The sequence below is a fragment of the Podarcis erhardii genome (genome assembly GCF_964252035.2).
Source record: "Podarcis erhardii genome assembly, chromosome: 16".
NCBI classification, from domain to species: Eukaryota; Metazoa; Chordata; class Lepidosauria; order Squamata; family Lacertidae; genus Podarcis; species Podarcis erhardii.
This window is the reverse complement of record NC_138514.1, coordinates 27,638,890-27,654,461: the sequence shown is the minus strand read 5'-3', so window position 1 is coordinate 27,654,461 and position 15,572 is coordinate 27,638,890. Positions and strand designations below refer to the sequence as shown.

Genomic DNA, 15,572 nt, shown 5'->3' with positions numbered 1-15,572 from the left:
AGCTGTTGCAGTGGGTGATGCACCAGATCCGCTGCCGCTGTGAATCCTGCTGCTGCCTAAGGCCGCCACCTCATGTTGCCTTGTGGGTGGACCGGCCCTGATCGCACTACAATATTTTCATGTGATACAGCACATCTGGTGTGGGGTAACAGTTAAAAGTGCTAGATCTGGCAGACCAGGGTTCAAATCCTGGTTCTGCCATGAAGCTCACTGGGTGACTTTGGGCCAGTCACTGCCTCTCAGCTAAACCTACCTCATAGAGTTGTTGTGGCGATTAGATGAGGAGCGGGAGAACCACGTACACCACATTTATTACAAATAAATAAAACAATAGAATGTACTGTATTTTTCCGTGTATAAAACGCCCCTGTGTATAAGACAACACCTATTTTTTTGAACCCAGAATTAAGAAATCAATTTTTTTTTGGGAGATCACCCTTGAGTTGTTCAGCCTTTTTGGGCGAGGTCGCCCCAAAGTTGTTGAGGAGGTAGCTTCTTCACAACAGTCTTATACACAGAAAAACACGGTATTCTTCCAACACTCAGATGCATCAGATAGTCCTCTGAGCTAATGCAGAGGGCATGAAACTATATTCTGTTCATTTTTTTTCGCACCGCCAACACATTGGTTTAACACAGAGGATATAAGGCGTCAGCGACAACCATTGGATTATCATTCCCCATGAAACTTAAATTTTACTCTTTTTTTAAAGTATCATGTGTAGGGCTGGGAATTCCCAAATAAACACAAAAAGCTTCCAGACATTCTCTGCTTGTAGCTGAACTGCCCTTTGCCCATCTCTCATGAGGCTGGGAATGAGAATCTGGCAAGCAAAGAGCCAGGGTATATTAATTTTAGTCTGTTCCGGAAAATAAGTTACGACGTTTATGCTGAGGAGCAGGCACGTCGCCAAGTTTCTGTCGAAAAGGCATCTTGGTGAATGAGCCAAGAAACACAGTCCGAACGATGCTAGGGTCTCTGACTTCTCACAGCCCCATCATCATCTGAGACACCAAGGAAGGCACGTTGCAGGGGGGGTGTAGACTAAATGATTTCTTGGATCCCCTCCAACTCTCCATTTCTATGACTGTAGAGGAAAGGAAGACATTCTTCACTGTGACATGGCCTTCTTGGTGGTGGCACCCAGGCCGTGACATTTTCTGCCACTGAATACTCCTCTCTTGGTTTCTTCTTCTCTAACTTTTTTGGGCTGCCCCAGGCAGGAAATGGCTTGTAGGGCAGAGGCGGTATTTTGAAGGACGCGGGAGGCTCTGACAGGGTCCTAGAGTCATCCCACTTCCTTCCCAAAGCATATTTAGCTCTGTCTCAGCTTTGGAAAGGAGATGGGAGGGATTTAGGACCCTGCCAAAGCCCTCACGCCTCCTTTCCGAAGCCAGGCAAGCACTTACCAGTATACCTGAAAGAGCGTCTCCACCCCCATCATTCTGCCCGGACGCTGAGGTCCAGCGCCAAGGGCCTTCTGGGGGTTCCCTCACTGCGAGAAGCCAAGTTACAGGGAACCAGGTAGAGGGCCTTCTCGGTGGTGGCACCCGCCCTGGAACGCCTTCCCATCAGATGTCAAAGAGATAAACAACTACCTGACATTTAGAAGACATCTGGAGGCAGCCCTGTTTAGGGAAGTTTTTAATGTGTGACATTTTAATGTATTTTTAATCTTTGTTGGAAGCCACCCAGAGTGGCTGGGGAAACCCAGCCAGATGGGCAGGGTAAAAATAATAAATTATTATTAAAATTATTATTGAGAAGGTGCCCCCTCGGCTCGGTGCCCCAACCAGATGCCCCAATGTGGAAACTAGCAATCAGGATTTGAGTGCAAGAGCCCTCTCCCCACAACAGTAAAAAAGAAAAAAAAGGTAAAGGACCTCTGGACGGTTAGGTCCAGACAAAGACGACCATGAGGTGCGGCACTCATTTCACTTTCAGGTATGGGGAGCAGGCGTTTGTCCACAGACAGCTTTCCGGGTCCTGTGGCCAGCATGGCTAAACCTCTTATGGCACAACGGGACACTGTGATGGAAGTCAGTGTGCACAGAAACGCCGTTTACCTTTCCACCACAGCGGTACCTATTTATCTACTTGCACTGGTGTGCTTTCAAACTGCTATGTTGGCAGGAGCTGGGACAGAGCAATGGCAGCTCACCCCTTTGCAGGGCGAACTGCCGACCTTCTGATCAGCAAGCCCAAGAGGCTCGGTGGTTTAGACCACAGCGCCACCCATTTCAACAGAACTAACACTTTGCTTGGTACCATTAACTCTGGAATATAGCAACAATGGAGAAAATTATGCACAATTTGAGATTTCTGCAGAACTTCCAGACACTATTTATACAATTTGACATTATTTTATTATACATATACCACAGAACCATTGTTTTCAAGACAACCCACACCACAAGCTTTGCCCATCTGGAACTATATTATCTGATAATCAGATAACATTAATATTCTTTACTAGGACTTCGTTATTTTCCCCCATGTACAGCTGTGCTCATTCTACATCCCTATTTTATAGCTTTGCTTTTCACCTTTTAATTTTGAACCGTTGTTCTAACCGTTCTCTCAGTTTTATATACGCTATAAAATGAAATTTTAAAAAAAGTTACAAAAAACAGCACCCCCAGTAACAGCATTTGATCACTGCATGACACAAGATGGACAGTGGTAAATAAAAAAATAATAGGGACAGATGGAGCATGTTTTCTTGCTGCATGCAAACATGGTTATTACAGAACCGGATTTGCTGCGAAGGGATCAGATTTACAGCAGATTTACACCTGTGCCTCTCCCAGAACAATCATTCGGAGGCCGAGTGGCTCTCAAGACCGCCTGAGTGGTTTCCTACTGCTTGAGAGTGTCGTTTCTAGGATATCGGCAATCATCAATATTTATCTAGTGATTTAACACTTAGTTCTAGTTTTAGGAGGGAAAGAGAAAAGCTGTTCTCCATCCACTTTCCCTATTGAACGGAGTTGGACCATATGACCTCTTAGGTCCCTTCCAACTCTACAATTCTATCATTCTCTATTATTCCAGGATATCACCTTTAAACTTTGCTGGTTGGCTTCTTCTAAGAAATCTGGTTGACCACTGAGGGTCAAAACAGGACCCCGGACAAAATGAACTATTTGGTCTGATCCAGGAAGTCAGGTTGGCTTCAGAGAGTTAGGGCTCATCCTGCTTGTCCTGTGCTTAGAAAGCACAAATTTCAGCGATTTCCCGCTTAATCTGCACTTTCTTAGCATGGGTCGAAGGGGAGGGTCCAAGCAATTTCCCACTCGCCCCATTCTTTTCCCAGGGAAAACCCACTCTTTGGTGCTCAATCGGAGCAAATGTCAATCTGGAGAAAACCCAGTTGATGTTTGCTCCGAATGAGCACTAAAGAGCAGTTTTCCCTAGGAGAAAGTAGCAGGACAAGAGAAAGTGTGGATGAGCTTTTAGACAAGCTATTTCAAACTTTTATATGGTTTTTAAATAGCTCATCTTGTATCCTGAGCAAATCTTACATATGCTGGGGGAGAACTCAGCTACTGAATCGCCCAAACCCACGTAGATAGGAAATGAATTAGTAGAGATGGATCAGAAATCCAGTTTGGTTTGCATTTCCATGTGAACCTACCTAATTCACAATTCCGCAAGCAGTATGTGATGTGAAAGGGGCCATCTTTTGAAATTCACACTTCACCAAATGCAATTCTCCAGCCAAACAAAAACGTGCATACTAGGGGAAAGTGTTCATCAGAAATGCCTATATTGATGGAAAATGCATTAATAGTCAGCTGATCTCCACTTGTTTACTATTATTTTTATTGTATGATTTTTAACGTAACATTTTTGTAAAATGCTCAGTTTTTTTAATGAATTGTGGCATATACATATTCTTATATATTCTGCTATATTCCATAACGGAATTCTTCTTCTTTGACGATCCTTCGTAGCGGAGTAAGATTGTCTTCCATGAACATGGTCTTAACCGTGAGTCTGTAAGTGACTGTGGAGGCCAGTTCTGGATCCACACGTCCTTCCACAGTTGGGACTTATAACTAAATTAAATTAAAGGTAAATGCTTTAAAAAAACCAAACCACGGGCATGTTATGACTCATTTCTTTTAAATTACAAACTGATGCAGAAAAGTGAAGAAATGAGCTTGAGATTGGGGGGGGGGGAGAAATTGAGAGAAAGCGAAATTGACAAATTCGTCGATGCCTAATTAGGCACTAATCTAATGCCAGCAACCGTTCTTGGAGTTGGGTTGCAAAACACTCCTGGAGATGTAAACACCCCAAAGCACGCTTAAATGTTTAATTGCAAAAGTTTTACAACTGTTGCTTTTCTGTTTGTCACTGTTTGGAATACGCATTGCTTTCTGAGAGTCCTGGAGGAGATCTCTGGAAGCTATCTTGTATTCAGGAACCACACTGTGTGCCAGCAATCTCCTTTGTTTTTTCCTGGGAAGATGGGTAGAATAACAGAAGATCCATCTCCTTTCCATACCTCCTTAGCAGCTCAAGACATACAAATCACTAGGGATGGCGGCACCTGTCAATTCCACTTTTTCTCTCTCATTTTCCCAATCTTCAGCGCAGAACTCTTCCACAGAACTCTGGTCTTCCACTTTAAAAGCAAAGCAAGATTCTAGTCCTCATTGCACTGCACTAAGGAGGAACCTAGGAAGCTGTTCTATACTAGCCATTGGTCCATCTAGCTCAGTATTATCAACACTATCTGACAGCAGCTCTCCAGGTTTGCAAACTGGGGGTCTTTCCTAGCTGTGCCAGTGGCTGCAGGGTCCGCCCTCACAAAACGTGATTGCTCTGCTACCTTAACAGAACAGGCCTAGATCTCAAAACTTCACAGGTTTAGTGGCTAGGACTGTCCTTGGTAAAGTGTAAACAGTTGTAGCTTCAGGCCTCCATTTCATAGAATCATGGAATAGTAGAGTTGGAAGAGACCCTGAGGGTCATCTAGTCCAACCCCCTGCAATGCAGGAATCTCAGCTAAAGTATCCATGACAGGTGACCATCCAACCTCTGTTTCAAAACCTCCAAGGAAGGAGAGCGCACTACCTTCTGTGGGAGTCCAGTCGACTGTCAAACAGCTCTTAGCGTCAGAAAATCCTTCCTAATATTGAGTCAGAATCTCCTTTCATGCTGTTGGAATACATTGGTTTAGGGCCTCCCCTCTGGAGCAGCAGAAAACTAGCTTGCTCCACCTTTAGAAAGGAGATGCCAACAAAACATCGGGAAAATCTTTCTGACCGTCAGAGCTGTTTGACAGTGGAACAGACTGCCTTGGAAGTTTGCAGACTTCATGGGAGGCTTTTAAGCAGAGGTTGGGTGGCCATCTGTCATGGATGCTTTAGCTGAAATTGCTACATTGCACGGGGTTGGACTAGATGACCCCTGGGGTCCCTTCCAACTCTACAGTTCTATGATTCTATGACTTGACTTGAGCCAGTGTGGTGTAGTGGTTAAGAGCGGTGGACTCGTAATCTGGGGAACCGGGTTCGCTTCCCCGCTCCTCCACCTGCAGCTGCTGGGTGACCTTGGGCCAGTCACACTTCTCTGAAGTCTCTCAGCCCCACTCACCTCACAGAGTGTTTGTTGTGGGGGAGGAAGGGAAAGGAGATTGTTAGCCGCTTTGAGACTCCTTAGGGTAGTGATAAAGTGGGATATCAAATCCAAACTACTACTACTACTACTACTACTACTCTTCTTCTTCTTCTTCTTCTTCTTCTTCTTCTTCTTCTTCTTCTTCTTCTTCTTCTTCTTCTTCTCTTCCACGTCACAGCCATTTACTGAAGATGGCTATTATATCCTGGGGCTTAGCTAGCTGCTCTGGTACCCGGAGTGGTGGGGGGCGGGGCGATCCACACATGGGGATGCTGCATCGATCTGCCAGGGGGGTGCTGCGGCGATCCGTTTCGGTCAGCGCGGGGCCCCAAGCCACCACGTCACTCCCAGGAGAGACGCGTGACTCAGGCGCGCTGCAGACCAGGCCCTGCAGTAAGTGCCGCCCCCCGTGGTGTGACATTTTGTCAAACCTCCCACCCCCCCCAGGATGACACCCAGGGTGGCCCGCACCCCCCGCACTCTCCTTCCCATGCCTCTGATTATATCATTGCATTGCATTTATGAACAGCTTTCCACAAAACATCAACAATAAACACAAAACTCACCAAAACAAACAAAACCTGACAGCGTTACAGCAATAAAAGGCTTCCCTTGGATGCAGAGTCTTGCATGCCCTTTGGCTCCGACCGCAGGCATCCTTTTGGGCCAGGAGTGCCCAATGCTAGATCTCTGGCAAGATTAGCAGGCTGTCTGTCCCCTGTGCCAGTTTTGCACACTAGCAGAAGGGTTAACTGTCTCCTGTGCTTCCTGGCTGCCTCCTCCCTTTTCTCCCAGGGGAAGGGGCTGATAGGACTTCTGGAAGAGGGAGAAGCAGGGGCCTGTAACTTTGGACATGGCTTTTGGGACAGGAAGCCTCTGGAGGGCTGATGGCATCCCAGCTCCTAGCAAGCTATTTCTGGGTAGCTGTCCTGATTTTTCTTAACAGTTGGCTGACCGTGGATTTTTATTGCCATGTTTACTTTTGCGTTTTCGTGTGCGCAGAAAGGATATTTAGAAAGAGCTGGAAATGATTGATTGGCAGGCACCGGCTCAACAAGACAGGATTTTTCAGCACAACAAATAGCTGGGTGACCTTGGGCCAATCACTGGCTCTTAGCCTGGCCTACCTTGCAGGACTGTTGGGAGGGTGGAGGGGGAGAGGGACAACGATATATGCCACTTTGAGCTGCTTAGGGGAAAGATGAGATAGAAATGTAAATAAGAAGAACAAGAGGAACTTGCTACTATCCATTGAACCCATATGAGAGAAAACCCACGATGTTATTGATTAGTTCAATTAATTCCATTAATTAATTCATCAATCAGCTGGTTAAATGAAGAGAGTTAAATAGATTGGAGAGGGAGGTGCAATTGGCAAACGGCCTGATACTAACCTAGTTACAGAATAGCTAGTGGAACGTAGCAAACTGCCTTAGACTGAGGATTTAAAGTGGAGCCTATTGGTCCATCCAGGTCAGTGAGCTGCAGCCCTTTCCTTAAAAGTAAAGCAAGATTTTAGACCTCATTATTCCGAATGAAGGGCTGATTTATAGAGGAACAGGGAGTCTCTCCCAGTCCTACCTAGAGAATTCAATGGGGATCGAACCCAACACCTTCTGCATGCAAGGCAGATAGATGCTCCACCACTGAACGATGGCCCCTTCCCACAAGCTGGTTGACCCAAACCATAGAAGATGCACTCACCCAATGATGTAGGCAAGGACCACTAGCTGTATCAGCCTGAAGGTGAGCCCCACCTTCTTGTTCCGCACCAAAACCATCCTTGGCGTGTCATATTCGAAGAGGAATGAGGACACTTTCTCTGAGAATTTGTGCCCCATGGATGAAATGCCGCCTTGGTCTCTGCCAACCGCTGCAGGTGAGAAACCTCTGGCTGCTTCTTCAGGCTTTGGTTCCCCGCAAGTCCTGGTGTGGTGTTTTCTTGCAACTCATCCACTGTGCCTTCTGCCCTTCCCCAGGAGACGACACAGAGCTCTCTCTCTCTCTCTCTCTCTCTCTCTCTCTCTCTCTCTCTCGGGTGTGAGCAGGTCACTTTACATCTCCTTAGATGGTCTGGGGGGTGGGAGGTGGGTGTGCTTTCGGAAGCAAATATAATAAACCAGCCTGCAACCACTGTCCAGGAAACCATTGGACCCTAGAGGTTTGTGCTCCTCCAGATGGTCGCAGGAGGAAGTGAAAGAGCTGAGAAGGAGCTTGTGCAAACCTTCCAACTTTTCACAGGCTAAAATAGGAGAACGCTTGCAAGGTGCCAGCACTTTAGCCGAAAGTTCCTTGCCAAAGGTCCTCCTCTGTTGCATTTTACTCTGCCTTCTGCGCGCTGTAAATATTTGCTTTGCAGTAGCATTCCCGGTGCTGATTGAATAACCAAGAGGATGTTCCTTCTTTGACTTAGACACTTAAGAAAGAATTGTCCTGCAATAGGTTATCAACAGCTTAAAGAGCAGAGTCGGGCTGGTGTATGATTATGAATGTTTACATCCCTCTTTTTCACCAAAGCTCAAAGTGGCTTACCCAAATCAAAGCAACACGGGTAAAACACAGGAAGCTAAAAACCTGAAAAAGATAATTCCATCCCTTCCAACATTTCTCTGATGAAAATAGGGACATCCTAAGGAAAAGCGGGACATTCCGGGATCAAATCAGAAACAGGGGCTGCTTCTGTAAATCCGGGATTGTCTGGAAAATAGGGACACTTGGAAGGTCTGTGCCCACAGTGTTATGCAATGCAAATGTTGAAACCCACAAGCGAGAAACTACTGGAGAATTTCTCCTCTTCCAAGAGAAATCTGGTGACACCACCACCACCCAATTTTTCTGTCCAAAAATACAGTAGAGAATTTTGAGAGGCTATTTGGACATGGCTCAAGAACTCTTCGGCAGTGGTTTAGTTGTCTAATGCATTTCACTGTTTCTGCCTGCAAGGCTTTCCATTGGAGCAGCTCATTGGCCACTGTGAGAATGGGATGGTGGTCTAGAATGGCCTGGTCAAGCTACTCTCCCTATGAAAACAGTAGCAAGGCCCTCTCCATACTGAGATAACATTCCTGCCCCTCTAAATGCTTGCAAGAATCAACAGAGCTTATTTCACCCCCTCAATGGGCTTTGAAACAGCAAGCCCTGCAGAGAGTGGTGGATGTCCCCAGACAACCGCTCACTCTCTGGGGACATTGCTCGTTGTTTTTTTGGTAACAATTTATTGATTTTCTGAAACAAAAATAAAAAAACAGAAAAGAAAAAATAATAAGCAGATTAAACCATAATTTTTTGGTCAGCTTTCCTCCACCCCACCCCCTCTTGGTTCCATCATCATATACTTGTTTATGCACATCCATGAAACCTTATATACTTAACAATCCAATTTTAAAACCTTCATCATCTTATTACAAGTGACTTTTAAAAGTTGTACCAATGTAAAAATCTGTACACGAAGCTTTAAAAATATGCATTGAACAATTGCTCTTTTTGTAATAATTTGTCCTGCACAGTTCAGTAATTTATTTTGCCAGTCTTCTTCTTTATCTTCTTTATCTTCTTTGGTTGAGGCTTCTTCCTTCCATAGGGCCTGGCTGGTCTTGGCCTGGCATCCAGTCTCGCATTTCGGAACAAAGTCTTTCGCTCAAACAACAACAACAACAACAACAACAACAACAACAACAACGACAACAATTTATTATTTATACCCCGCCCATCTGGCTGGGCCTCCCCAGCCACTCTGGGCGGCTTCCATAGAAACCAAAAATAGAGTAAAATATCATACGTTAAAAACTTCCCTGAACAGGGCTGCCTTAAGATGTCTTCTGAATGTCAGGTAGTTGTTTATCGCTTTGACATCTGCTGTAAGGGCGTTCCACAGGGCGGGCGCCACTACCGAGAAGGCCCTCTGCCTGGTTCCCTGTAGCTTTGCTTCTCGCAGTGAGGGAACCCCCAGAAGGCCCTTGGCGCTGGACCTCAGCGTCCGGGCAGAATGATGGGGGTGGAGACGCACCTTCAGGTGTACTGGACCGAGGCCGTTTAGGGCTTTAAAGGTCAGCACCAACACTTTGAATTGTGCTCGGAAACGTACTGGGAGCCAATGTAAGTCTTTCAAGACCGGTGTTATATGGTCTCGGCGGCCGCCCCCAGTCACCAGTCTAGCTGCCACATTCTGGATTAGTTGTAGTTTCTGAGTCACCTTCAAAGGTAGCCCCACGTAGAGTGCATTGCAGTAGTCCAAGTGGGAGATAACCAGAGCATGCACCACTCTGGCGAGACAGTCCGCAGGCATATAGGGTCTCAGCCTACGTACCAGATGGAGCTGGTATAAACAGCTGCCCTGGACACAGATTTGACCTGTGCCTCCATGGACAGCTGTGAGTCCAAAATGACTCCCAGGCTGCGCACCTGGTCCTTCAGGGGCACAGTTACCCCATTCAGGACCAGGGAATCCTCCACACCTGCCCGCCTCCTGTCCCCCAAAAACAGTACTTCTGTCTTGTCAGGATTGAACCTCAATCTGTTAGCCGCCATCCATCCTCCAACCGCCTCCAGACACTCACACAGGACCTTCACCACCTTCACTGGTTCTGATTTAAAAGAGAGGTAGAGCTGGGTATCATCCGCATACTGATGAACACCCAGCCCAAACCTCCTGATGATCTCTCCCAGCGGCTGCATGTAAATGTTGAAAAGCATGGGGGAGAGGACAGAACCCTGAGGCACCCCACAAGTGAGAGCCCAGGGGTCTGAACACTCATCCCCCAACACCACTTTCTGAACATGGCCCAGGAGGAAGGAGCGGAACCACTGTATGACAGTGCCCCCAGCTCCCAGCCCCTCAAGACGGTCCAGAAGGATGTTATGGTCGATTGTATCAAACACCACTGAGAGATCCAGCAGAACTAGGAAACAGCTCTCACCTTTGTCCCTAGCCCGCCGGAGATCATCAACCAGTGCGACCAAGGCAGTTTCAGTCCCATGATGAGGCCTGAACCCCGACTGGAAGGGATCCAAACAATCCATCAAGTCCTGTACATCTCAATATCATAACATCAATGTTTTAAACAACCATCATTTCCCACATTTTCTTCAAATCTTTATACAGTGGTACCTCGGGTTAAGTACTTAATTCGTTCTGGAGGTCCGTTCTTAACCTGAAACTGTTCTTAACCTGAAGCACCACTTTAGCTAATGGGGCCTCCTGCTGCTGCTGCCATGCCACCGGAGCACGATTTCTGTTCTCATCCTGAAGCAAAGTTCTTAACCTGAGGTACTATTTCTGGGTTAGCGGAGTCTGTAACCTGAAGCATCTGTAACCTGAGGTACCACTGTATGTCTTTTCACTGGGGATACTGCTTGTTGTTGCTGGAAGTACAACTGCAGGAATTATTCCATGCGTAACTTAAGGGTTTTTTCCCTTCTCAGTGTTAGCCAACTACCCATAGGTGGTGGTGTTGCTTAGCAACCAGCAAGAGTGGCATGATCTCTAGTGAGATCTGTGAACCACCCTGAGATCTTATGATGAAGGGTGGTATAATAATAATAATAATAATAATAATAATAATAATAATAATAATGGTGAGGTGACATCTACTCTGATTAGCTGCATATCTCTGAGTGAGTTTTCCCTTTCCTGTTTGGTGGTATGTCTCCCTCCTGTGGAATAGGCCTGAAAAACAAAACCTCTCTGTTCCTTTCCCTCAAATTATATACTGTTTATGCCCTCCCCCAGGTTTCCCTCAGTAAAGTGTGACTGGGATTTTTCTTATTTCATTTTTATTCTATTTATTTCATGCAGTTCGTATACCACTTGATCTTTAAACAACAACAACAAGCCCACATCCAAGTGGTTTGCAGAGACTCAGTCTAGACTCCGTCTGCATCGTTTAAGTTACTTGGCTAACAGTTGTATTTTTCCTTCTCACAGCATAGCACCTTTGAACTGACATACTTGAAATTAAATCTGATGTTTTTACGTCCAAGTTGGGTTGAATAGCCCTTGGCTTGCCTTCTTTTACATTTGTATTTTAGCTGGCCTTTTGCTGTTTTAAGCAAATTGGGATCTTTTTCAAGAAGTTAAGAAACTCTGTGCAGGCTAGCTGAGTTGCACCAACAGTTCGGCATCCACAATTATGTCACAATTATGAAAGCCAGTGTGGTGTAGTGGTTAAGAGTGGTGGACTCGTAATCTGGTGAACCGGGTTCGCGTCTCCGCTCCTCCACATGCAGCTGCTGGGTGACCTTGGGCCGGTCACACTTCTCTGAAGTCTCTCAGCCCCACTCACCTCACAGAGTGTTTGTTGTGGGGGAGGAAGGGAAAGGAGATTGTGAGCCGCTTTGAGACTCCTTTGGGTAGTGATAAAGCAGGATATCAAATCCAGACTCTTCTTCTTTACCCAGCCAGTTTCTGTCCTTGGTCCGAAGCTGTGCTGTTAAGTTGAAAACTCTCTCATAGAAGTTATTGGCATCCATCTGTGAAGTCAAACCCCTGCGCTAGCAGCGTCAAAGTCACCTCATTGGAATATCACAGAAGACCACTGACATTTTGAGAAGGTGTCATGTGGTACAAAACAATTCCCCTCACATGCCCAAGAAATTCTGCAGGCCTGGGCCTTTTAAGCGGCAAATTCTGTTTATTCTATAAACGGGTAGTTTATTGTGCCTAGTTTTGAGATGGCACTGTGTGGAGATTTTTATCTTTAAGATAATGGTTCAGCTGACAACTGGCAGTTATCTATCTTGACTTCCTACCACATGTCAGGAGCAGGTGGCCCTTTTGTTGTCTGGGAGCCTAGCTACTCGGAGCATTAATCCATACCAACTCATAGAAGTGGCAGCCAATGTGTCCCACTGAAAAGTCTCGCAGGCAGCATTTGGTACCAGCTGCAGCATTCAAACAGTCTGCAGGGGGCAGTCCCATTTACAGCACATTGCAGTAGTCTAACTGGAAGGCGACTGGAGCCTGGATAACTGCCCAGGAAACCTGAAGAACAGACTCCTAATGCCCTCAACAATTTCTCCAGATGCTGACAGAGAGATCTGGGATGTTCAGCTAGTGTGAGATTGGTCAGCTGCTATCATCACCAACGGTTACCGCCACCACCACATCCCTTTTGGGGATCGGGAGCAGAGGACATACCCTGAATCTCTTCCATGTGTGGTTCATCTTGATGAGCTACCTTTGAAGGTGACCCAGAAACTACAACTAATCCAAAATGCGGAAGCTAGACTGGTGACTGGGGGCAGCCGCCGAGACCACATCACACCAGTCCTGAAAGACCTTCATTGGTTCCCAGTATGTTTCCAAGCACAGTTCAAAGTGCTGGTGCTGACCTTTAAAGCCTTAAAAGGCCTCAGCCCAGTACACCTGAAGGAGCGTCTCCACCCCCATTGTTCTGCCTGGACACTGAGGTCCAGCTCTGAGGGCCTCTGGTGGTTCCCTCACTGTGAGAAGTGAGGTTACAGGGACAAGGCAGAGGGCCTTCTTGGTGGTGGCGGCCGCCCTGTGGACCGCCCTCCTACCAGATATCAAGGAAATAAACAACTACCTGACTTTTAGAAGACATCTGAAGGCCGCCCTGTTTAGGGAAGCTTTTAATGTTTGATGTAGTTATTGTGCTTTTAATATTCTATTAGGAGCTGCCCAGAGTGACTGCGGAAACCCAGCCAGATGGATGGGATATAAATAATAAATTATATTATTCTTATTATTGATACTATTACATAAGAGGCTGTGTTTTACAAGATGTTTTGCTGTTAAATTTAGAGTTCCAGCTGCCCCCTTATTGTCACTGCTTTAGAAGGCAGGTTACCAAGCCTTCCATAGAAGGCCTCATTTCATGGCATCAGTTATGATTACGGGCCGACCGCACTTTATAAGGCTTGCCTTGCAGCACTCGATAGTAAACGATTGTCATCAAGGGCCTGAGGTTTGCAGTTGGCCGTCCAATCTGATGGTTATCAGACATTCTTCTGAGTTTTAGGGGCCTGGCCAATGTCATGTCGAAGAACCCATTATCATCTGATCTGTGCTTCTCCAATTTGCTTCATGCCCCAGAGGTTCAAATCAAACCATTTGAATGCATTCCCAGCCCAACTGTTTCCAACAGCCAGCCTCCCATGGCATGGGGCAAAAGCACAGGGCCAAGCCAAATGGATTGGTTCAAGTCCTACAGCCACTTTTCCTGTCCAGCATGTAATAGATGCGGAACCGTTACCATGTAAACAGCAAATAAACACCAAGGTGCAAGTCCTGTTTTAGAGTAGATATGCTATTCTGTGATTTAAAAGGTTCCCTTCACAGAGCCCACATATTCCATTTCGTTTCACGGTGGGTAAATATTCATGGGGAAATGTTCTTGGTGCAAAAAAGGTGGATTTTGGGTGCAATAAAGGGCTCCCCCCCCCGCAAAGAAACCCTGACACACCTTGTTTTTTCGTTTCAATTTTGCTGCTTTGACACACAACCCACAGCCTTCCTTTTGCTGCTTATATGATTTAGTTAATCAGGGATCACATAGCCAACACAATATCAATACACTCTGAAGGTAACCAATTAATTTTGGCTATTGGAAAATGCTTCAAAGACCAATGAGAGAGAGAGAGAGAGAGAGAGAGAGAGAGAGAGAGAGAGAGAGAGAGAAATATCCCTTTCAATAAGATAACATTTCTGCCCCACTTCAGTCCCCCTGGAATTATCCAAAATGGGAGAAGCGACACATTTCTCTGCGGTGAATTTTCACGAAACAAGTCTCTCTCCCACACCCAATTTCAGATCAGCTCCCCCCCACCTTTTTGCTACAGTACCATTCCCCACCCCCACCCCGATCTTCTCTTCTTGGCAGCAGACTTGGTATTGACTTGTCTGCTGCTGAGTTTTGGCCAGAGAACGATTGGATGACATTATTCTTCTGAAGCATGTATATTCCTGGCCACCGGTGGGTTCTACACCCAGTACAAATCACTTTGCTTCTCACAAAGGATAGCTGTTCGACTTGCACTGATGACAAGGTCATATGCAATTCGAAGCATAGCAAGCAGAGCTAACCACGTGTTCAACTTTAGAATTTAAGTTTCTCGGGTCAAGAATCCCTCTTCTAGTCGTGTAACAATTTACGTAAGTTGATGGGTTTGTGGGTTCAGTCTGGATGAGTCCCTTCCAGTTTTTGGGTGCCTGTGCCCACTGAGGGTTAGATCCTAAGAGAGGAGGTTGCTGGACTTGTCAGACCAGTTTAAGACAACAGCCTTAGTAAAGTTAAAGGGACCCCTGACCGTTAGGTCCAGTCGCAGATGACTCTGGGGTTGAGGCGCTTATCTCGCTTTATTGGCTGAGGGATCCGGTGTACAAAGTTCTTCCTAACATTCGGTCAGAATCTCTTTTCTCGTAATTTGAATCCATGGATTCAGGTCTTCCCCTCTGGAGCAGCCGAAAACAAACTCCCTCTATCTTCCATGAGCTAGCTGAAGATGGCGACTGTCATATACCGTGGTACCTCGGGTTAGAGACGCTTCAGGTTACAGACTCCGCTAACCCAGAAATAATACCTCGGGTTAAGAACTTTACCTCAGGATGGGAGCAGAAATCGTGCGGTGGTAGCGGGAGGCCCCATTAGCTAAAGTGGTACCTCAGGTTAAGAACAGTTTCAGGTTAAGAACAGACCTCCAGAACGAATCAAGTTCTTAACGTGAGGTACCACTGTATAGCCATACAGCTGACTATTATAACTCTGTGTTCAGTTTTATATATGTGTATTTTATTACAATGTTTTCAACTGCAATTGTTAATTGTTATTAAACGTTAGAACGGTCTGTCTGACTGCCAATAAAGAAGGTTTTCCTTTTGGAAAGGGTGCTTTCTGTTTGCTCCTGGCTTCCCAAATCCTCTTGCCTATATTCCACCCTCTGTTTACTTTCCCTTGCCATTTATTATCATGATAGTTATTGC

At 46.0% G+C, this 15,572-nt stretch overlaps 1 protein-coding gene across 1 annotated transcript in view; it reads right to left on the bottom strand.

Moving 5' to 3' along the window:
* The window catches only part of P2RX1 (purinergic receptor P2X 1), a 29,465-nt gene extending 20,867 nt beyond the window's left edge, over positions 1-8,598 (bottom strand). Inside the window, exon 1 of the mRNA XM_081843600.1 lies at positions 7,337-8,598. Coding sequence (XP_081699726.1) covers positions 7,337-7,473 — 137 coding nt within the window. The 5' untranslated portion in view covers positions 7,474-8,598. The remainder of the gene's footprint in view (positions 1-7,336) is intronic.
* Between the last annotated feature and the right edge of the window lie 6,974 nt (positions 8,599-15,572).